This window comes from Cucurbita moschata, unplaced genomic scaffold (genome assembly GCF_002738365.1).
Source record: "Cucurbita moschata cultivar Rifu unplaced genomic scaffold, Cmos_1.0 Cmo_Scf00001, whole genome shotgun sequence".
Classification (NCBI taxonomy): domain Eukaryota; kingdom Viridiplantae; phylum Streptophyta; class Magnoliopsida; order Cucurbitales; family Cucurbitaceae; genus Cucurbita; species Cucurbita moschata.
Window position 1 is genome coordinate 5950587 of NW_019268517.1, and position 23172 is coordinate 5973758.

Consider the following 23172-nt stretch of genomic DNA (forward strand, 5'->3'; position numbering starts at 1 on the left):
TTACTCTTCCTATCAAAGATCTAGAAGGAAGATTTGTAACCTTGTTCTAAATGGAGTCACTCCACAATTTGATCAAAACGCAAGATTTGGAACCTTGTTCTAGATAGGGTCACTCCACAATTTAATCAAAACGCAAGATTTGGAATCTTGTTCTAAATGGAGTTAGTTCACAAGAGATAAGCTAGAATTAGATTACTCTTCCTATCAAAGATCTAGAAGGAAGATTTGTAACCTTGTTCTAAATGGAGTCACTCCACAATTTGATCAAAACGCAAGATTTGGAACCTTGTTCTAGATAGGGTCACTCCACAATTTAATCAAAACGCAAGATTTGGAATCTTGTTCTAAATGGAGTTAGTTCACAAGAGATAAGCTAGAATTAGATTACTCTTCCTATCAAAGATCTAGAAGGAAGATTTGTAACCTTGTTCTAAATGGAGTCACTCCACAATTTGATCAAAACGCAAGATTTGGAACCTTGTTCTAGATAGGGTCACTCCACAATTTAATCAAAACGCAAGATTTGGAATCTTGTTCTAAATGGAGTTAGTTCACAAGAGATAAGCTAGAATTAGATTACTCTTCCTATCAAAGATCTAGAAGGAAGATTTGTAACCTTGTTCTAAATGGAGTCACTCCACAATTTGATCAAAACGCAAGATTTGGAACCTTGTTCTAGATAGGGTCACTCCACAATTTAATCAAAACGCAAGATTTGGAATCTTGTTCTAAATGGAGTTAGTTCACAAGAGATAAGCTAGAATTAGATTACTCTTCCTATCAAAGATCTAGAAGGAAGATTTGTAACCTTGTTCTAAATGGAGTCACTCCACAATTTGATCAAAACGCAAGATTTGGAACCTTGTTCTAGATAGGGTCACTCCACAATTTAATCAAAACGCAAGATTTGGAATCTTGTTCTAAATGGAGTTAGTTCACAAGAGATAAGCTAGAATTAGATTACTCTTCCTATCAAAGATCTAGAAGGAAGATTTGTAACCTTGTTCTAAATGGAGTCACTCCACAATTTGATCAAAACGCAAGATTTGGAACCTTGTTCTAGATAGGGTCACTCCACAATTTAATCAAAACGCAAGATTTGGAATCTTGTTCTAAATGGAGTTAGTTCACAAGAGATAAGCTAGAATTAGATTACTCTTCCTATCAAAGATCTAGAAGGAAGATTTGTAACCTTGTTCTAAATGGAGTCACTCCACAATTTGATCAAAACGCAAGATTTGGAACCTTGTTCTAGATAGGGTCACTCCACAATTTAATCAAAACGCAAGATTTGGAATCTTGTTCTAAATGGAGTTAGTTCACAAGAGATAAGCTAGAATTAGATTACTCTTCCTATCAAAGATCTAGAAGGAAGATTTGTAACCTTGTTCTAAATGGAGTCACTCCACAATTTGATCAAAACGCAAGATTTGGAACCTTGTTCTAGATAGGGTCACTCCACAATTTAATCAAAACGCAAGATTTGGAATCTTGTTCTAAATGGAGTTAGTTCACAAGAGATAAGCTAGAATTAGATTACTCTTCCTATCAAAGATCTAGAAGGAAGATTTGTAACCTTGTTCTAAATGGAATCACTCCACAGTTTAATCAAAACTTAATTAAAATCTTGTTCTAAATGAAGTCACTTCACAATTTAATCAAAACTTAATTGAAGGGCATAAATGCAATCTACAACTAGATAGATTTGGAACCATGTTCTGTACTGACTTAGAAATGACAAACAAAAAAAAAGAGATGGTGAATTTTCTAAGGGTGAAAGTTTAGAGCTCAATTTCATTCCTTAAAACAAAAAATCTGCCCCTACTTGATATTTATAGTCTCTCCACCGAACTTCTAATTCTATAAATATCCACTAAATAAGTTAGTGGTCACAATTTATTCTCCCCTTTCAATCTCCTAAAAATAAAAGTCTAACAAATAACTTCATGGCCCAATACAACAATTATGAAATTAAAAATAATAAGTTATCAATCAAGTGCAATTTATAATAAATTCATCGGCTACTTCAACCGTGCAAATATGTATTTCTGAAGCTTGAAATGGTCCTTCCTCAGTCTAATTCGTTTGTAACTCATGAAATAATGGTTGAATCGAGTCTATCCAATTTTGTAAATGAAGAATATTTGCTTGTTGAATCTTTTTGGCCTTCGATTGTGTAATAGGTGTACTTTGAACATTCAAAACACCATGATCCTTATCATTTGAACTCTTGGTGTGAAATTAAAAAACCCAATTTTTGTTTTTAGAGTCAAAATTTTGGGATTTTATTGTGGCTGTTAGAGAGCAAATTTTAAGATAGAAAAAAATTATTAGAAAAATTCCAAAAATTCAAGAAAAATGTAAAAGAAAATAGTGAAAATTTGAGAAAATTGGTCAGATTAACTCTAAGGCTAAATTGGCCATTTTGACTCTCCATTCCTAATTAAGGGTTTGGATTAGCCTCAGATTACTAAGAATATAAGAATAAAGAAAAAAGAAAGAAGAAGAAAAAGAGAGCAAAAGAAGACGAGAGTTGAGGGATTCTTGAGTGAGTTAGAGAGAGAAAGTTGAAATGTGCTCAAAACAACCATTTGAGTCGGAATTTTGTTGAAGCTTCTTTACAAGAATTGTTTAGTAGCCTCTGGACAACAATTTTGGACTTATGAATCAATCAGTTCCGTCAAGAATTAGAGAATAACCAAATGTATGATTTTTGGGATTTTGATTCAGATTTTCTTTCAAATTTGAGAGATTTTTCTTATGAGTTTTGTGTAGGATGATATTGGATGAATTTTACACTAGTTTTATGAAGGAAGTCAAAGTTGATTCACATCGGAGTATGGCATTCTGATGAACGTTAAGAAGCTAAATTTTTTTGTAAGTTTTTAATTTTTGATGATCTTTGGACTCGATTAATTCTTGCTGTGATTGAATAAAGATTGTGAGAAAAATACCTTGGTAAAGATGGATTAAAATTCTACAATTTTTGTGAAGAAATAAGTTCTTCTGAGTTGTGTAGAGAAAGTTATGAGAATTAAAAGAAAATAGAAAAGAATCAATAATTAGTTTGGAAATGTATAAATTTTGACCAATGAGTCGATTGCGTAAGTGATAGCACGTGAAAGAGAGATTTCAAGAATTTTAGAGCTCCTAACCTGCAAACAAACAAAAAAAAAAGTTCGGGAAGGCACGCATCATCCAAGTAAGTTATCACACAGACTTTAGGCATGTAAGGCTGGTAGGGATCGTTGGGATATGAGAGCATTCCTTTAGGTGGTTAGAAAATGCATGTGAAGAATTTCAGAAGGTATTTTTGGATGAGTATGTACTATAGTATGTTATGGTAAAATTTATGTTAGAAAGGAGGATGAACTATTGTGATCTCCTCATTGAGCATGTTTGCTTGTATGTGGGCATGATATATAATATGTGTTAGCTTGAGGTGTTTGAATGTGTATTCTTCCTATGGAGAATGTTTATCTGCACAGAGATAGGGCGTTAGAGTTAGGTTGGCTAGATGATGACTTAGGTCAGGATGCCTCCAGTAGCTTGAGCACCTTAGGATTGTGAGCGACGGTCAGAGGGTCTTGACTCTAGTGCTCCTAGACTAAGAAAGATTCGAGAAGTCAGAACATAGTAGTCTCTTCCACGTCATAAAACGATTTCTTGAGATTAGTAGTGAGTGAGTTTCTTTTGTGTCGTGAGACTCTTTTCCTCTCTCTCCCTCCAAAGAGCTTGTTTGGTATTACTAAGGTATAGCCAACATGATGGGTGATTTCCAAATGGTTGGAGGAATCAAGAAACTCAACAACAACAACTACAACACGTGGTCAACATGCATGATGTCTTATTTACAAGGACATAATCTTTGGGAGATCGTTGACGGGTGCGAAACTACGCCACCAGAGGATGATTCTAACAACGCCTTGCGCAAATGGAGAATCAAAGCAGGCAAAGGAATGTTTGCCCTGAAGACCACAATTGAAGAAGGGATGTTAAAGCATATTTGGGATGACAGGACACCGAAAGAAGCATGTGACACGTTCATGATATTGTTCTCGAAGAAGAATTATACGAGGCTACAACTTCTGGAGAATGAGTTGTCAATTTCACAACATGACATGACGATTGCTCAGTACTTTCACAAGGTCAAGTCGATCTGTCAAGAGATTACTGAACTAGACCCGAAGTCCACCATTGTAGAATTCGAATTGCGACCAGAATATAGAAGCTTTATTATTGCTGTACAAGGATGGCCCACTCAACCATCACTTGTAGAGTTCGAAAATTTGTTAGCCAACCAAGAAGTCATGGCTAAACAAATAGGAGGCATCACATTGAAGGGTGAATAAGAAGCACTATACACAAGTGAAAGCCGGAGCAATAATAGGCCGTCTACAAAACGCGGATACAATGGAGACAAAAGAAGAAGTCACCAAGGAACTATACAACCAAGGAGAGCTCAGAAGAACGATAACAATAACTCTCAAGGAAAAATATTTGAGGGCATTTGCTACCATTGCAGGAAGAAGAACCACATGTCCAGAGATTTTTGGTCCAATAAAAAACTTGTCAAAAGCAATGTGGCATCCTCCAACATGGAGATGGAGAAGGAATGGGATGCAGAGGTACTGTATGCTATAGAAGAAGATGAGCTAGCACTCATGGCGATGATGGGAGGCCATATCGATCATGAGAATGATTGGATCATTGATTCGGGATACTCAAATCACATGATTAACGATCAAAGTGGTGCAATGAAAGAGGGGTGGCCCTCAAAGAAGGAAGTATTACCCGGCCTTGAGCAAATTGAAGAAATTCTTCTGATGGGAGAGCAAACGGAAGAGATTCTTCCACAGAAGACGGGGGAGCAAACTGTACACATTTGCTTTAGTTCTGATGTACCTAAAGATTCAAGTAACACTAGTTGTAAGGCCATAAAAGAAAGAAAGAAAGAGAAAAAAAAAAAAAAAAAACCAAGTCAACTGAGGGGCAAAAATGTCATTTTGCCCATCCAGTCATAATAGGGGTTCAAAGAAAACCCCGTCAAATCCCCTGCAAAGGAAAAAGAGAGTTAGAGAGAAAACGGAGAGGAATCAGCCGCGAAGTTTATCGGACCACGTTAGAACCCACCTTCAGACAAGACTTGTACAAGGACTGAGAGGCTAGCGAGGTAAGGTTCTGAACGACATTTTTCATATCTGAGTTTTTTCTATGTGAATCGAGTCCTAAAATGTTGAAATATTCACCTAGGAACAACTCTACGCACGATCTGTAAAGAAGTTTGGCCGAGACCGCAACCCGAAGGCAGAGATCTAAGAATCGTCCGAGAACGGTGAGCAAACTTCCGACGCTCTTAACTCGTCCGTTGTCAAGCAAAAAAATACTAGGACGTAGCCCATAACACGATCTAGAACTTTGCCGAAGAAATCATATCGATCCGATCTACGAATCGAAAGATATGAAAATCGGAAAGGGGACACTATGTTTTGGATTGTAGAGGACAGAGAAGAAGAAGAAGAAGAAAAAAAAAAGGTCAGCCGGCGAGCTGCGGAGGGCGGTGTAACAGGCGCCAGACACGCGTTGACCGTCGGTTAGAGCAACACAGCTTCAGCGAGGCGATGACACGTGTCGCCTGCAAAGCCGAGCCGAACCGGACCGGCCAACCCGCGACTATGCAGAAGCTGCTGCGCGTGGTAGGCGCGCGTGCGACCTGTGACTGGCGCACTCCCACGCGCGTGGCCCTCGCACTCCCAGCGCACTGCCGGTGCATGAGCACGCGTGGAACGGTTGTTTTGGCCCGTTTGCCCTCTCTTTGTCCGATTTTTGTCCCGATTCCAGTTCTAATATTGTTTTTACGTGAATAGGGACCTAATTTAAAGAAATCAATATTTTTGGACACCTCTCGGGCAAAGAAACGCTAGCAAAAAGGCACGCGTCAACCAGGTAAGTCACCACCCGGTATTTAGGAAGAAATACTTGTAGAATTCGCTTGGATTGCATACCTGCTATAATTTTGCTTCAGATTAGCTCTCCATGTAAAATATTAGTCAGATTGATTGTTATGATTGTATTGGGTGAATTATCTAAGTGTTGCTTGTTTGCTTTAAGCTTCTGCTGTATGTATGCATGCGTTTAATTTATGTTGGAATTGTGTATTCCGCGTTCCGGGTGCATGATGGTTGAATTCGCCCTATTGAGTCCGAACTTCGTGTTTTGGGTGCTTGATGGAGGTCATCGCCCAGTTGAGCCGGCATGCCTAGTTTGCGTGAATTATATATTATGATGTTACAAGAAGGTTGCATGCACATTCTGTTAATTGTTAGGGCCCATTTTTATGATAAGCTTAAGGGATTGCTGTTAGGAGCAATATGTCGCTCTAACCAGACTTAACTTTCCCCTAGGAACTTAGCGGATTACCACGGCAACAAGATACCTCAGGAGTGTTCATATATTGCTAGTGTGAGAACGGTATCTATAGCTTCGTGGGAGAACCAATGATCCCTGATCAGTCCTTACTGCTCTTAGCCGTTTCGCATGGAAAATGTGTCCCCACGTCGTACAGCCCATTAGCTGCATGGGAATGGGTTGGGGTTGCGCCCCCCATAGGGAGACTACATAGGTATCAGCACACCCCTAGGCTAGACACCATGTAGTCCCAAATAACCATGTAGAGGTAGCACCTCATAGAGAGATACTAACCATATTAACTTGGCATAAGGAACCTCTAGGTGTCTAATGAAAGGACGATGAGCCGGTGAAACCTAAAGGGCAAGCTCCAAGGGACTAAGATTAGAACAATATGTCCTAGAACCGAATTAGGAAACCGTGGGAACCTGTTAAATTAGGATTCGTAGAGAGCCTACAAGTAGGTGGCTTACTGAGTATTATTTTTATACTCATCCTCGCTATGTATTCCTTTTTCAGGAGCGCGAGGCGTAGGTCAAGGGCAGGCGTGATGGAGGCGGGAATTGTCACAGAGGAACGGGTTGTCCCGGGGCATCAGTCCAGTCTTTATTTTGTATTTGCATTCTTTCAAAATTTATTTCCAAACTGTCATGTGTTCTTTGTTTGTCGTACAAAAACTTTATTGGAATTTAAAGATTTTCTCTATTTCATATCTAAATCACTTTGTGCATTTGTGTCTTGACATTAGTCACAGTCCGTAGTAAAATATTGGGTCGTGATGAAGGGGGGTGGATTGTGATGTCCCACATTGGTTGGGGAGGAGAACAAACCACCATTTATAAGGGTGTGGAAACCTTCCCCTAGCAGACACGTTTTAAAAGCCTTGAGGGAAAGCCCGAAAGGAAAAGCCCAAAGAGGACAATATCTGCTAACGGTGGATCTGGGTCGTTACAGTTGATATCAGAGCTAGGTTTTGGACGATGTGCCAGCCTTCTCGCTGTTCCCCGAAGGGGGGGTAGACACAAGGCGGTGTGCCAGTAAGGATGATGGGTCCCAAAGAGAGGTGGATTTGGGGCGGTCCCACATCGATTGGAGGAAGGAAAGAGTGCCAGCGAGGACGCTGGGCCCCGAAGGGGGGTGGATTGTGATGTCCCACATTGGTTGGGGAGGAGGCTAAACCACCATTTATAAGGGTGTGTGTGGAAACCTTCCCCTAGCAGACGCGTTTTAAAGCATTGAGGGGAAGCCCGAAAGGGAAAGCCCAAAGAGAACAATATCTGCTAGGGGTGGATCTAGGTCATTACACTAGTGTTGGTGAGCAAGAAGTGACTCAACCAAGCGAACCTAGTGAGAAACAAAGGGCACTTCAACAACTAAGATAGTTGGAATGTGTTGGTGAGCAAGAAGTGACTCAACAAAGCGAACCAAAGGGCACCTCAACAACTAAGACAGTTAGAATGTGTTGGTGAGCAAGAAGTGGCTCAACCAAGCGAACCTAGTGAGAAACTAAGGGCACCTCAAGTTGGAATGTGAGCGAACCTAGTGAGAAACAAAGGGCACCTCAAGTTGGAATGTGTTGGTGAGCAAGAAGTGACTCAACCAAGCGAACCTAGTGAGAAACAAAGGACACCTCAACAACTAAGACAGTTAGAAATAATCCAAAAGCCAAGTCTAGCGTATGTTAACGCAACTATTGTAGAAGACAAAGTTAATGAGCTAGAGATATATGAGGATGTATCACAAAACTCGATTTGGCAGAAAGAGATTGAGGAAGAAATTATAGTCGTGGATCAAGAGATGTTAAATCTATCTTTTGCAAGTGGATTTACAAAATAAAGTGTACCCCGGATGAATCAATCGTGAGATACAAAACTGAGACTATAGATCCACGGTTCTCTCAACAATATGGACTAGACTATGATGAAACGTTTAGTCCAGTGGCAAAGATCATTATCGTACAAGTTCCTCAGTACTTACAGTAAATAAAGATTGGAAATTGTGGCAGATGGATATGAATAATGCTTTCTTGCATGGAGAGTTAAACAAAGATTTCTACATGGACCAACCGAAGAAATTTGAAAATGAAGTTGGAGTCGTTGATCAATATATGCAAAATCCGAAGAAGCCTCATTTGGATGCGGCTCGACGGACCTTGAGATATGTCAAAGGTACAATCAATTACGATCGTTTATACAAAAGAAGCAAAGACTGGAAGCTAGCTGGATATAGTGATGTCGACTATGCGGAGACCACAATACCCGAAGATCAATCACTGGGTATGTGTTCAAGCTCGGTTCGAGAACAATTTTTTGGTGTAACAAAAGACAACCAACAGTATCATTGTCAACAGAGAAGAGTACAGAGCAGCTCAGGAAAATACATGGTTAAAACTTTTGATGGAAGATTGGCACCAGGAAATTGAGTATCCAATACCACTTCATTGCAACAATCAATCTGTGATTCGCCTAGCAGAAAATTCGGTGTTTTATGCTAGAACAAAGCATGTAGAGGTACACTACCATTTCATTAAAGAGAAAGTCTTGAAGGAAGAAATCGAGATGCAACAGATCAAGACAGATGATTAGGTGGCAAACTTGTTTACAAAAGGGCTGAATACTGGCAAACATGAGAGTTTTCGCTGTCAGCTCAACATGGTGCAACGAATGAGGACTAGTGTTGAGGGGGAGTGTTAAAATGTCATCACTAGCCCAATAGGGTTAAGCCTAACCATTGTATGAGTAATTATATTTATGATTTAGGATTTTATAAATAAATTTAGGAAAATGATTTAAGGATTTTAGGAATAAATTTAGGAAAATGATTTAGGTATTTTAGAAAAAACGTTGAGAAATTTTAGAAATAGATTGACTACCCTCTAATATAAGTACCCCTCCATCTTACTTAGTTCATCGTCCCAAGAAATCCCAAGCAATACAAAGTAGTAGTTTCTGAGTGTTTTGTAAATCTCTTCTCGATTGGTCTTAATAAAGTGTGCGAGTGTTTCCCACATAGAGTTGTGTTCAACATGAACATGTATGTTTATTTTGCATGAAGTATGTATGATGATGCTAGATGATAGTTTTGTGCACACTAAGTTAATTTCCATGACCCACATTTATGATAAGTCTAGGGATTTGTGGTTAGAGTGACAAGTCACTCAGTATAGACCTAACATTTTCTCCAGGAGCCTAACAGACCACCACGACATACGTACCACCTTAGGAGTACCCTTAGGCTGCAAGTTGTGTGATTTGTGTCATAGCATTGTGGGGGACCAGGGGGTTCCTGATTAGAACCCGATTGCTCTTAGCCATTTTAGCATGGGAAATGTGAGCCCACGACATACAAAGCTTTTAGATGAATGGGTTAAAGGGGGTAGCCCTCCCCAATGAGGACTATTATGGACCTAGGAGGTTGCAACTTACTTCGTAAGTAAGATACCAGGTAGTCTCATAAGAGTCATGTCGAGGTAGCTACTCATAGGGCACCAATCATACACAGGTCGGCACAAGGAAACTCTTAGGGTTTAAATGAAAAGACAGAGAACCAAAGAAGTCCCAAGAGGCAAGCCCCAAAGGGCTAAGACAAGAACCATACGTCCTAGAGCCGAAGAGAAGTCTTTGGAAATTTGATAAGCTTAGACTGCGATGAGAGCCTACAAGTAGGTGGCTTACTAATTTTTATACTTATCCCAATTTATCTATTTTTTTGAAGTGTTCACTATCGATCGAGGTGAAGGAGCGTTTGAGAGCTATGCGGTCACAGAGGGGTTGTTCGGAAGCGTGAGTCCCTTTTCAGTCATTTTGGAGTCTTTTCTATTTCCTTTTAAATTTTGTATCCCCTTTTTTATTTTTGAAAATTAAACCTCTCTTTCTTCTATTTTAATTAAATGGTATTTTTGTCTTTTATTCAAATTGAGGAATAGAACCATCTGATTTGATTTGTTCTCAATAGCCATGTGATGATCATCTTAGGGTGATCCTTTTGTGGACGGATGCTCCTATTACACTCGTAGTCTCTGAAGGATGAGAACCAACTATGTAGCATCTATATCGAGAATTCAAGTATTGTATATGTCATTAGTCCGATCCTTTGTAGGAACGACCCGTAATAACAAACTTGCAAAATGAATCTGTTACTTTTTTTTTCTCATATTTTATTTTTGTATGTTTTCGCTTTGTCTTTTTGGTCACGGTTTGATTTTCGAAGCTTCAAAAATCGAGTTGTGACATTTTCAAACCATGATTTCTTTATAAAACTTCTTCTTTATCCTTCCCTACAGCTTAAAGAATTATTTTTTATTGACAAATTTGCATGATTGTAGCTAATTTTATAGTCAACACCCTCGATCTACAACTCAACCAAGACACATAAATTGGTTTCTCTAAGCAACTCGATCCGACTTTCTAATAAGGATCACGGTGTTCCAAATGTTCCAATTGAACCTATTACACAATCCAAGATAAAAAAGATTCAACAAACATTCATTCTTCATCTACAAAATTGGATAAAGTCAGTTCAACCATTATTTCATGTATTACAAGCTGATTTAATTGAGGAATGGCCATTTGAAGTTTCGAAAATGAATATTTGCACCGTTGAAGTAGTCGATGAAGTTGCTATAAATTGCACTTGATTGATAAGTAGTTAGAAAACTTTATTTATTATTTTTAATTTCATAATTCTTGTCATGAAAAAATTATGGAAGTTATTGGTTAAATTCTAACCTTTATCTCTTAGTTGATCCGAGTTTCGTATAAGAAGATGTTAATTTCTTTGATTGAGAGGTTTTTGCTTCAACAAAAGTTTGGATGTTGAACTAAGATTGGGGTGACCTTATCCATTTGGAATCAGAGCCTACCATGCATCTTTGTGGCCTAGCCTACAATTGATTTTATCCTTCGTTCATATTATTGTTTATATTTTCTTCAAATCTGTTCATTTAGTTTCTTGCTTCTATTCCCATTATTCATTGTGTCTTTTTATTTGTACTCATTTTCTTCCTAAAGTTCCTATTTAGATCTTTAAAAAAAAAAATTCTTACAATATTTGTTATTGTGATTATAAATGTCCTTATCATTTATTTTAAACCCTTTGAATGTTTATTTGAAGATCAAATAAACTTTTAATCTCATTTTTTCTTAAACCATTCAAATCTAGAACTACTGTGATTGATATATTTCATAATTTACACTTGAAAATAAGTTCTAATTTTCTCGAATTCAGTAAAAAGGAAAGTTAGGTCGTTTTCATCATCTTCACCACATTTCTTTTTGTATTTCATTTTTTTCGTGTGCAATTCTATTAAAAAATATGTCTGTGTCCCTTATTTGTTTGTTATTTCTCTTTTTATTTTGCTGTTATTTCATGATTAACTTATCTTGATTTCTTTGAATAACGGGTTGCTATTAGAATTTCTTTATCATATATTAACTACCTTGATTATTATTTAGTCACTCTCCCAAATAGCCTACTTTTGTGTTTTATAAGCACTAATGTCCCTGAGTGTAAAATCAATGAGTTGTGTGTGTGAGGTCCTAAACGTATTTAACTATTGTTTGTACAATCATGAACCAAGACGGAGGAAATTGAGGGAAGATCAATGAAGCTACGTGGAGAGAAACATAGGTCGAAACCATTACTCGTTTGAATCAAGTTATATGGCATACTTTATGCATATACATTTTCTATTTAATTAAAACATACATTCACAATGCATAATTAATTAAACACACTAAAGTGAACTGGTTTTGGCATTTTAAAGCAAGCAATTAACTAAATTATTACATTAATAATTTAAAATTAACGTGAACCGCTCCCGAGGATCACAAACCGGTCGTACCAACCCTTAAATATGTTGAACCGGGCCCAACCAGTATAAAAACACCCAAACTACCTCTTCCATCTTCTTCTTTGATTTAGCTTTGCTTTTGTTTCCATTATCGATCAATTACAACCTAAAATAGACTCTTTTGACTCCATATAAATTATAGACCTTTCCTCACTCACAAAATATCATATTTGTACTTATGTACAAGAAGGATTTTTGGTCTCTAACTATAACAGCTTGGCTTTGTCGAGTGTTTTTCAATCTCTTTTACAAGAATTTGAGAACGTGTATCATGATGAAGCACCTAAAGAGAATTACCTCCCATTAAAGGAACTAAACATCAAATAGACTTTATTTCGGGTGCTGTCATTCCTAATAAGTCAGCTTATAGATTCAAACCAATTGAGACTAAAGAAATTCAAAGGCAATTGGAAGAACTCATGAAGAAGGGCTATATACGAGAAAATTTGAATCCATGTTCTAAACGAGATTTATTGGTGTTAAAGAAAGATGAAACTTGACGCATGTGCGTGGATTGTAGAGACATCAACAAAATCACTATAAAGTATCGACGTCCTATTCCTAGACTACTGATATGCTTGATGAATTGCATGGTTCATGTTATTTACATATATTGATTTGAAATTGGGATATCATCAAATTAGAATGCATGTAGCTTTTAAAACTAAGTTTGGATGGTATGAAGGGCTTGTTATGCCTTTTAGGTTAACTAATGTTCCTAGTACATTTATGAGCTTATTAAATGAATCAAGTTTTGAGAGTTTGAGAAACCATGTGGTATATTTTGATGATATTTTAATTTACTCATAGACTTTGCATGAACATGTGGAGCATATTAAGTTAATTTTGATTACACTTAGAAAAGATAGATTTTATGCTGCTAATTTTAATAAGCGTAGTTCTTGCATGGTAAAAGTTAGCTTTCTTGGTATCATAGTTGATAAAAATGGAGGAGTAGTAGATGAAGAGAAGTTAAAGTAATCACGGATTGACCAACACCAAACAAAGAATGCAAGTGAAGTTCGGAGTTTTCATGGGTTAGGTAGCTCCTATCACCTTAGCTACACCGTTGAATGACTTAAGAAGAAATTAACTAATGCACCATTACTTGTCTTATCTAAATTTGATAAAACTTTTGAAATTGAGTGTGATGCAAGTGGTTTGGGCATAGGTGTTGCTTTGACGCAAGATGGAAAACCCTTAATATATTTTAGTGAAAAACTAAACGTGGTAGCAATAAACTATCCTATCTATGATAAAAACAATTGTTTTCTTTAGTTCGCACCTTGCAGGTATGACAACACTATTTATGGCCTAGAGAATTTGTGATCCACTCTGATCAGCTCGAAGTATCTTAACGATCAAAGCAAACTGAGCCATAGGTATGCAAAGTGGGTGAAGTTTATTGGAACATTTCCGTGTGTCATCAAATATAAGCAAGGTAAGAATAATGTGGTAGCAAAGTGGGTGAAGTTTATTGGAATATTTACGTATGTCATCAAATATAAGCAAGGTAAGGATAATGTGGTAGCTGATGCATTATCTAGAAGGTACAATCTCTTTACTCCCATTTGCAGAAATTTTTGGATTTGAGCATATTAAAGAATTATATAGAGATACCAAGACTTTGAAACTATTTATGCATCTTGTCTTAGGAAAAAAAGTGGTGGATTATTATTATTTGTTTCATGAAATTTTATTTAAGAAAAGTAAGATTTGTATTCCTAAAGAGATTTGCTTGTTAAAGAGTACATGGTGGTGGCTTAATGGGACATTTTGAGATTAATAAAGCTTATAATATGTTGCATGAAATGCAAATAAGCTATTCTAGATCATAACCAAATAGATTGTATAATCGTTTGAATGTACCTAACGATTATTGGAGTAATATATCTATGAATTTTTTTCTTGTTTTGCAGCGCACTAAAAGAGGTACAGATAGTATTTTGGTTGTAGTAGACAGATTTAGTAAAATGACTCCTTTTATTGACGGTAACACGATTGATGATGCAAAACACGTTGTTGAGTTATTATATAGGGAAGTAGTAAAATTACATGGAATTCGTAGAATAATTATTCGTGATTAGGATGATAAATTTTTAAGTCACCTTTAGAAAGTATTGTAGGATAAATTGGGTACCAAATTATTGATTTGTTTATGATTTAATCCATTCGCGTCTTTGATTTGCTTCCTATTCCTTCTAATGCTTTTGTCAGTGAAGCAACCACAAGTAACATAGATTTGATCAAAATATTGCACAACGAGGTGAAGGAGAGAATTGAGAAACAAAATTGCAAAGTTGCTTCAAAAATTAACAAAGAACAGAAGGAAATCATTTCAACCCGATGACTTGGGTTTGGATACATTTTCGCAAGGAGCTATTCTCATCTCAAAGGAAAATAAAGTTATATCCAAGAGGGGATGACCCTTATCAAGTTCTCGAAAGAATTAATAACAATGCATATAAAATTGATCTTTCTAGAGAATTTTCTATACATTACTTTCAATGTTGCTGACTTGAATCCTCTTGATGTACGTGATGATTTTTCTGATTCAAAGACGAATCATTTTGAAGAGGGGGAAGATGATAAGGATTACGATGTTCCAAAAGTTCCAACTGAACCTATTACACGATCCAAGGCCAAGACAACAAGCATTCATTATTCATTTATCAAATTGTATTGGCTCGGTTCAACCATTATTTCATGTGTTATAAGTTCATTTAATAGAGGAAGGATCATTGAAACTTCAGAAGTGAATATTTGCACGGTTGAAGTAGCGGATAAAATTGCGATAAATTGCACTGGATTGATAAGTAGTTAGAAATTTTTATTTATTATTTTTAATTTCATAATTCTTGTAAGGGGCAAAAAGAAGGTTGAACTTATCTGTGAAATTGACTTTGAGACTTAAAGGGATCACACTTAAATTATGGTCATTAACTTGTTTATTGGCGTCTCTAAGAATTGAAAGTTTTTTTTTTGGTGAGATAATAAATATCCATAAACTATGATGTGAAAGGCCGATTGTGAAGGAATGAAATTGAGATTTTTACTCTTAGAAACTCAAACATCATTACTAAGTTTAAAGCAAATCTTGTGGTAGATTGCATTAAGTGATACAAACCTTGATCAAATTCAAGTGTGGGTGACCAATTTAGAACAAAGTTTCAAATCTTGTTTTTAGATCTTTGATCGGTTAATCTAATTCTAGCATTATTTCTTGGTTGATCCGAATTTTGTATAAAAAGATGTTAATTTCTCTCTTATTGATCCGAAATTTATATAAGGAGGTGCTAATCTCTCTCTTGTTGACTCGAATTTTGTATAAGGAGATATTAATTTTTTTAATTCAAAGTTATTTTTTCACCAAAAAATTGTACGTGGGCTGAGGATTAAGGTGGCCTTATCACTTTCGGGTATCATGACTCTCAAAATTTTCTATCTTAGTCATTCCATTGGGCAGGTTGCTAAACTTGGCCTTCAACGACTTCACAAGAATTGTTCATTGAGTGCCCAAGAAGCAATTCTTATTAAGACCCTTACAACCTTTGGGTATTACTAAGAGACCCAACAAAGGTTAAGGGTCAAAAGAAGGAATTTTTAATATCATATAAAGGAATTATTATGACTTAAAAAGCCTTTTTACAAAAGTTTGAACAAAAAGACCAATAAACCTAAAAAGGAAAATGTCATTTTTCCAATTTTTAATAAATTTCTCAAATTTTGATCTAATTAGATGATCAAGGGAAAAAAATGGCCAAACAAAGGTTAAGAAAAAAATTATTCAAAAAAATTATCCATCTATTGAATTGAGCTAAAATTTGCGTATGTACAGGAAGACTCGAGGTCCTTTAAATCCAAGGTTGATATTCAAACTCAAGTTTTTAGCACCCTCGTAGACCAAATTTCATAAAGGATTGGAGAGCTAAAAAAAACAATCCAAAAACATTCTATCAATTCAAGTTTTCATGGCCCCGGGAAGGATTAGGTAAAAAACGGTTTAAAAAAAGCAAAATAATAAATAAATATTGAAAATAAGTTAATTTATTAAAAAATATATATATATGGGTCCAACGTCTTCATCAACCCCTTAAAAAAAAAACAAACAAATGTTGAAAAAGAATATGGAAGATCCGATATAGCAAACATATATAAACATTTCAAGACTCTACTTATGCAAAGTCTGCATGAAGTGTAAAGTATGGGCCATTGTAAAATTTAGAGAAATAGTTTTGCAAAACTTTCATTAGGATAAATTGGTGACACTAGCTTAAACTAATCGGGTAAATAACCTTACTGTTGGGGATAATTGAATGATGTATGAGGGTGCATACCCTTTGACCCTTGCGTACACCATATTATAGTATGCTATATTTATGTGTTTTATGTTATGACATATTAAGTTAAGCTATATATGCCTGTGATATCCATTATGCCATGTTGTAAATGAAATGAAATATAGTTATGTCTTGCTAGGTAAAGTTATGCGATGGATTATGTGATGACTACCATGTATACATTATGCATATATGTACTTGTCAAGGATGAAAGGAAAAAGAGAATGATGTAATGTTATGCTATGAATGAAATTCATGTGAAGCTCATGCATGTATGTATATCAAGTGCATCAGAATACTTTCCCATTATGTTATGTTAGTATGGACACGTACCTTCAATATTTATGTTCGTCATGATATCATGTAGGCCTTTCCTTTTCTGTGATGTCTGACGACCTGTTAACGCGTTGTGCCCAACCAAGTCAGGCCTAGTGGGTATGTATACGAGTCCACTTGGTCGGTCCATGTGCGTGGGCCATGTGGGGAAGTACCGCACATCCAACCTTACCCAAAAATGGAAAGAGTCCAAGGCCATATTACGGTTTTAAAGGATAGGTCTCATCATTACATGTGTGTCATTGTATTACTAACCCCAACAATGGGGTGATTTACTAAATATTTCTTAAACTACTTAAGCCACATGCTACCTTCATATTTTTCAGGTAAAGGTAAGCGTTCCTACACGAATGGAGGTGAATGTTGGAATGACCATGGAAGTCAAGATAGGACAATAGTGTGCATTAAATTTCATTTAGTAGTTGATAGGTGGTTTATTTCATTTTTTTCGTGTTCAAAAACTATGTTATTTTTATTTTTGTTTTAAAATAAATGTGTAAGTCCAATGTAGTGATGTCTCTTTAGGCGAGAAAATTAGAGGGTTACAAATTATTTTTTAAAATTCAATTGAAGCCTAGAGGCAATGTCTTCTCTCCAAACCCGTCCCATCGGTCCCAGTCAATTGCTAGGCACAGTTACAAGCTCATCTGATAACCTCCCACTCTTTGTGAAGAGCTTGTAACTGTGCACGTTTGATTGAGTTGTTTCCTCGTACTTCTGTTTCAAGAAGTCCCAAATATCATTGGTTGTGTCTTTCTTTAGAATGGTGTCTAGAGTTGGACGATCTATGGCTTGGAAGAGATAGATTTTGACTTTTAAATCCTTTAACTTAAGATCTTCAATTGCTTTCTTTTGTCCTTGTGAAAGAACTTCTCCTTCTCGCGCACAAATTTCTTGTTCCACCAGAGTCCAATATTCTTTTGATTGGAGAAGGTTTTCCATCATCATAGACTAGTAATCATAATGGCCATCCAACTTTAGAATCGATGGTTGAACAAAACTACTTTTTGTCTCCATATCTATCACTCCTCTTATCCTGGAATGACTGCTACTTTTCGCAAGCAGGTCTCCATATCACTCCTCTTATCTTGAAAAGATGGTTCTTCCGTGAGTTGAGGTTGTCTCTATAGTTCTACCCAATAATTTCTAAAATAGGTAAAAAAATAGAGGGAAAATATCATGAAATTAGGAGCATCCACACTTTTTCCTTCCAAGATCATTTCTTAAACTTGATGGAAAAATAAGAAAGAAATTTAATGAAGGGAAGGGAGGCTTGATATGGTCTAAAATGCCCCAACCAATAGGAGTCTCACGTTTTTATTTTGACAAAAATCATATTTTTTTTTGGTGAACTTTCAAGGTCGGTAACTTGAGCTATAATTCACTCAAAGGTATAAAATTGATTCCTAGCTCTTTCTTGTGCCATGATCTTTAAGTTTGATGAAGAAATCAAAGGTAGTTATTGTTGTATCATGTTGTAGAGGTCGAGATTCAGAGTAGGTTGAACACGAGTTGTGCATCTTCCTCACCTGTTTTGGAGAAGAAGATGAACGGGTCATGCAAGGCAAAACCATGAACTTTTTTTTGATTTATCTCAAATTAATATCATTTCAAACTCGTTCTCAAGAAATTCTTGTTAAATGGATCTACCAAAAAAAAATTTGGAACGATTCGGATACCGAAAGCTCGAGAACCGAAGGCCTGAACGCCAACGATGAGATGAGTAGAAAATCTAGACTTTTCTTAAGAAAAATTTGTAGAAATTGCTTAGATTCCAATATATACCTTATGTTAAGTGAAATTTAAACGATTATATATAATAATCAAACAAAGAAGCATGAATAAAGGTCCTTCAAACTTAGGAAATCAAGGAACCCCTAGACTTTTTACGGTACAACATGTTCATGACTCAAATATGGGTTTCAAATTCAGTTCCGCATAAGAAGACTTGGATGTAGGTTTCACACTATGCTTCTTGCAACGTATGAAGTATTGGGTGTAGGTTTCGGACTACGTTGCTTGCAACAATGAAGTTTTGGGCATAGGTTTTAGACTATGTTGCTTTGAATGCATAAAGCCTTAGACATAGGTTTTTAGACTACATCGCTTGGAACGTATGAAACCTTGGATGTAGGTTTTAGACTAAACTATTTTGAACATAAGAAGCTTTTTGTGTAGGTTTCAGACTCTATCGCAGGAAACACATGATGCACTGGATGCAAGTTCAGACTTCGTCGCTTGGAACGCGTGAAGTCTTAGACATAGGTTCAGATTGTGTCACTTGGAATGTATGAAGCCTTGGACACAGGTTGTCGAATTCATATCTTGTACTGTAAATCCTAGGGGAGTGTCAAGGAATAAAACAAGAAACAAGAAGAATGACAAGAACCAATAAGAAGAACGAAAAACAAGAACTAAGATCAAGAATCAAGAACCAAGATCAAGAATCAAGAAACAAAAGATAAGAACTAGAACATGGATCAAAATCCAAGTTCTTAGAACTAAGAACCAGAAACCTCCTAACTAAGAACCTAGATCATAACCAAGATTATGAACTTAGAACTGGACCAAATTTTTTGGGCAAGATCATAAAAAAAAAAAAAAACTTAGAACTCAAGAACAAGCCTTAAGGACCTAAATTGTCAGGTGAAGAACAAGCATATGATACTGAATTTTTATAGTCATTCAAATTTTCTCGTGTTCTTTAGATAGAAAGAACCAATTAATTGAGGATGGACAATCCATATTTAGAAAAAAAAAAAAAAATAGATTAGAAGTGTTATTGAAACAAAATTTTAATATTCTCTCTCCGCGTGAATACGTAATATAAAAGTGAGAATTTAAAATATGAAAAAATATTTTAATTTTGGTGAAGAAGCTGAGAAGGTGGAGATGGTGGCTTCCAGTTTTGTCCTCACGGACGCGACCCTTTTATCTCTCTCTCATCATTTCAGCTCTGTCATTTCTGAAATCCCAGAGCACAACAAATAGTGTCTCCAATTTTTCCTTTTCGATTACATCTTCAGCCCTTCATCTTCGTAGTAGTGATGAGGAGAGGGAGAGCGGCGGCGGACACGGCGGTGCGTGTGGCACCAATAACCGGGTCGGAGCGGAGATACAGAGGAGTTCGCCGAAGGCCATGGGGGAGATTCGCGGCGGAGATCAGAGACCCATTGAAGAAGACCAGAGTTTGGTTGGGCACCTTCGATTCCGCCGAGGATGCCGCCCGTGCTTACGACAACGCTGCCATAACCCTCCGCGGCCCCAAAGCTAAAACCAATTTCCCCCTTCCCACTCCCACCTCCTTTTTCGATTACCCTCCTCCTTGCCCGATCCCCGATTCCTTACTAACCCTCACAGACCCACTTCCAGCACCCTCAGCTCCACTGTTGAGTCCTTCAGTGGTCCCCGACCACCCTCTGCGGCGGCTGCCACTTCCGCCTCTCGCCGATACCCACGCACGCCGCCCGTCGTCCCAGAGGATTGCCATAGCGACTGCGATTCGTCGTCCTCGGTCATCGACGACGGCGACATCGCTTCCTCGTCCATGATTCGTCGGAAATCTCCCCTGCCGTTCGATCTTAACATTCAACCGTCTGATCATCTTGATTTTGGCGGCGATGATCTTCGACGCACCGCCTTGTGCCTCTGAACCACCGACGGCGGCGGCGACTGGTGGCGATGATGATGCCCATCAAGAATTCAATATTTTATTATTTGTTTTTATTTTTATTTTTGTTGTCTACTTCAGTGTGCCGGCGGAGAGAGAGAAAGAGAAATTACAGATAAGATTATGGAAAATCAAAAGCAATGATTTATTTGGAGAACTATTTCCCTTTTCTTTTTTGTTTCCTTCTCTCCTCCACACGGCCTCTAATATGATACTGGTAGCTTTAATATGATATTGGTAGCTTTAATATGATATTGGTAGCTTAAAGTAGGGTGAAGTTAATAGGATCATTCTCTAAATTAGTAATTAGTAAACATTATTAGTAATTAGTAAACATAGTCTAATGGGTGTTTAAAGGGTTGGATACAATAGAATGGAAAATGGAAGGGTTGGGTGTTTAAAGAGATCTAATTGTTTAGGTTATTGCCAATAGACATGAGAGACCTTAGGTCTAATGGTTGCGATTGAGTTTGGAAGTTGGTAAGTTAGTAAAGCAACCGGTTACATTAAAAAAATTTGAACCTCAATTTAGGTTGTTTTTAGAGTCTTTTTCAATGGTGGTGAATGCCACCGTTATAACATTATAAATAGGAGCTTTGGGATAGGACCTCCTAAATTATGTGTCTCTTGCTGTTGGGTTTGGAGATTTTCCATCCACTTTCAAGGTTTATAACTCGAGTTACAGTCAATGTACCCATATACAAGATTTGTGAAGTAATCGAGGCAAAATGACCATTATATAAAGCTATAGAGCTTCATTTTCAAATAGCATAGACATTTCAAAGAGTTCGCCAAAAAAAATTTGGATATGGAACTTCAAGAACTCAAGCCCTGAATACTAACTAGGAGATAAGTAGTCAATGTAGATTTTTCAAAACAAAAAATATTTGTAAGAACAACTTGAAAATGAATAGAAACCTAAGTTAAGTAAGAACTAAAGGAATACGGAAGAAATAGACTAAGAACTGTGAGTTAAGGGCCAAAATCGAGGTTTGTTTGGGAATCAAGTAAGCTAAAGAACCCACTAAATGAACTGTAGTGCTCATGAAATTTTAATACTGAGCATACTATGACATTTGAAAGTAATATATGGAACGTTGTAATCTCTAGATATGAATAAGTAGCTAGAAGAACGGTATAAAATGACCATAATGCCCCTAAAGTACTTTCCCTTGTGTTTATGACCTTAATGACCTCCAATCAACCTAAAACTTTATATAAAATCTCAAACTATAAATCTTAAGAAACTTGTATAATCTCATGACCATTGGACTAAGTTTTGGGCTCCATCAATGATTTAGGTACATATTAGGTACATATTGACCCTAATGAGCAAGAGGTAAGTAATTCCTTGGTCATACCATTCTCCCGACTTATTTATATGATATTAAGGTATTTATGACTTATTCAAGCTATGATTAGGCCTATAAATGTATCATGAATAGGGTGTGTTATAAGTTATCCCAAAAACCTTAGGGATATGCATGTTACAATGCATCAAGACATACCCTAGGAGAGGTGGAATTGGCATGTGAGAGACCATGAGAGGTGGAATTCAACAAATGTTATTTGGCTGTTTACGATTAAGTTTCAAAATTTGGTATCATACTCGAATTGGACTACGTTCGTGAAGAAAGAAAGGTATAAGGGAGCCTGAATCACAAAACGCTATTCAAGCTCTCGATAAACCTTATGAAAATTTGAGCATTTTTATTTAACACAAATTAACATCTTTAGCTGTTCCATTAGAAAATAAATTTCGCATTAGTTAATATAAAGTGAAATACTCATATAAAGGATTATCTAAAATAAAGTATGCAAGTCTTTGAACTACTTGAATTAAATGGATTGGAGAACATATATTTAATACCCACATATACCTCTCTTCTTTATTTAATAAATCCAAGATATCAAATAATAATGTTCTTATGAATTAACAACTTACCTTCCACTATGAACCATAAGCTTTAATGATAGAAAATTTATTTATTTTTACTTATTAACCTCATGATCACTACGTATCCTTTCTTCTTCGTTCGATTTCTTACTCAATTTCCTAACAGTTTTCTCTCTCCTCCTTGCCACGTTTCTGACGTCTTTCTTCTTCTTTTTTTCTCTCCCCATCTCTCTGTGGACCCCTCCTCTTCTCTTCCACGAATTTTTGTGGCTTGTAGGTGTTTGTGATGACGGATCTTCGAGATTTTTGAAACTCGATTTCGATCTCCTATCTCACGACGATGACGACAACGATACCGCGAGGAACGTGTCCTAGGCGGTCGACCTTCTCTTAGACGAAGTGTTTCGAGCATTTTGACATCGGATCTCACGGTTTAAGGCCATGGGTTTCGTTTTCAATTTTCACCGACGTTCTCGATAATTTTTTCTCTCTCTCGGCTACTCACTCTCTTCTTCATTGCAGGTGGTCTGAGGGGCTTGGGGAGGTTTCTGACGTTCGTATGGTGATAGTTAAAGGTCAAGGGAGCATAGTGAGAGAGGTTGGAGAACACGATTCCCTGCGGTTGCCAAATTCCAGGCGATTGAGTTTTTTTTTTTTTTTTTTTTTTTCC

At 36.7% G+C, this 23172-nt stretch overlaps 1 protein-coding gene across 1 annotated transcript; it reads left to right on the forward strand.

Annotated features, from left to right (window-relative positions):
- The first annotated feature begins 19822 nt into the window (after positions 1-19822).
- On the forward strand, positions 19823-20765 carry LOC111452414 (ethylene-responsive transcription factor 3-like). The gene is given in 2 exon segments (XM_023093125.1): positions 19823-20276; positions 20279-20765. Coding segments are annotated over 2 exon segments (603 nt in total). The 5' UTR covers positions 19823-19982; the 3' UTR covers positions 20588-20765.
- Positions 20766-23172: the final 2407 nt, after the last annotated feature.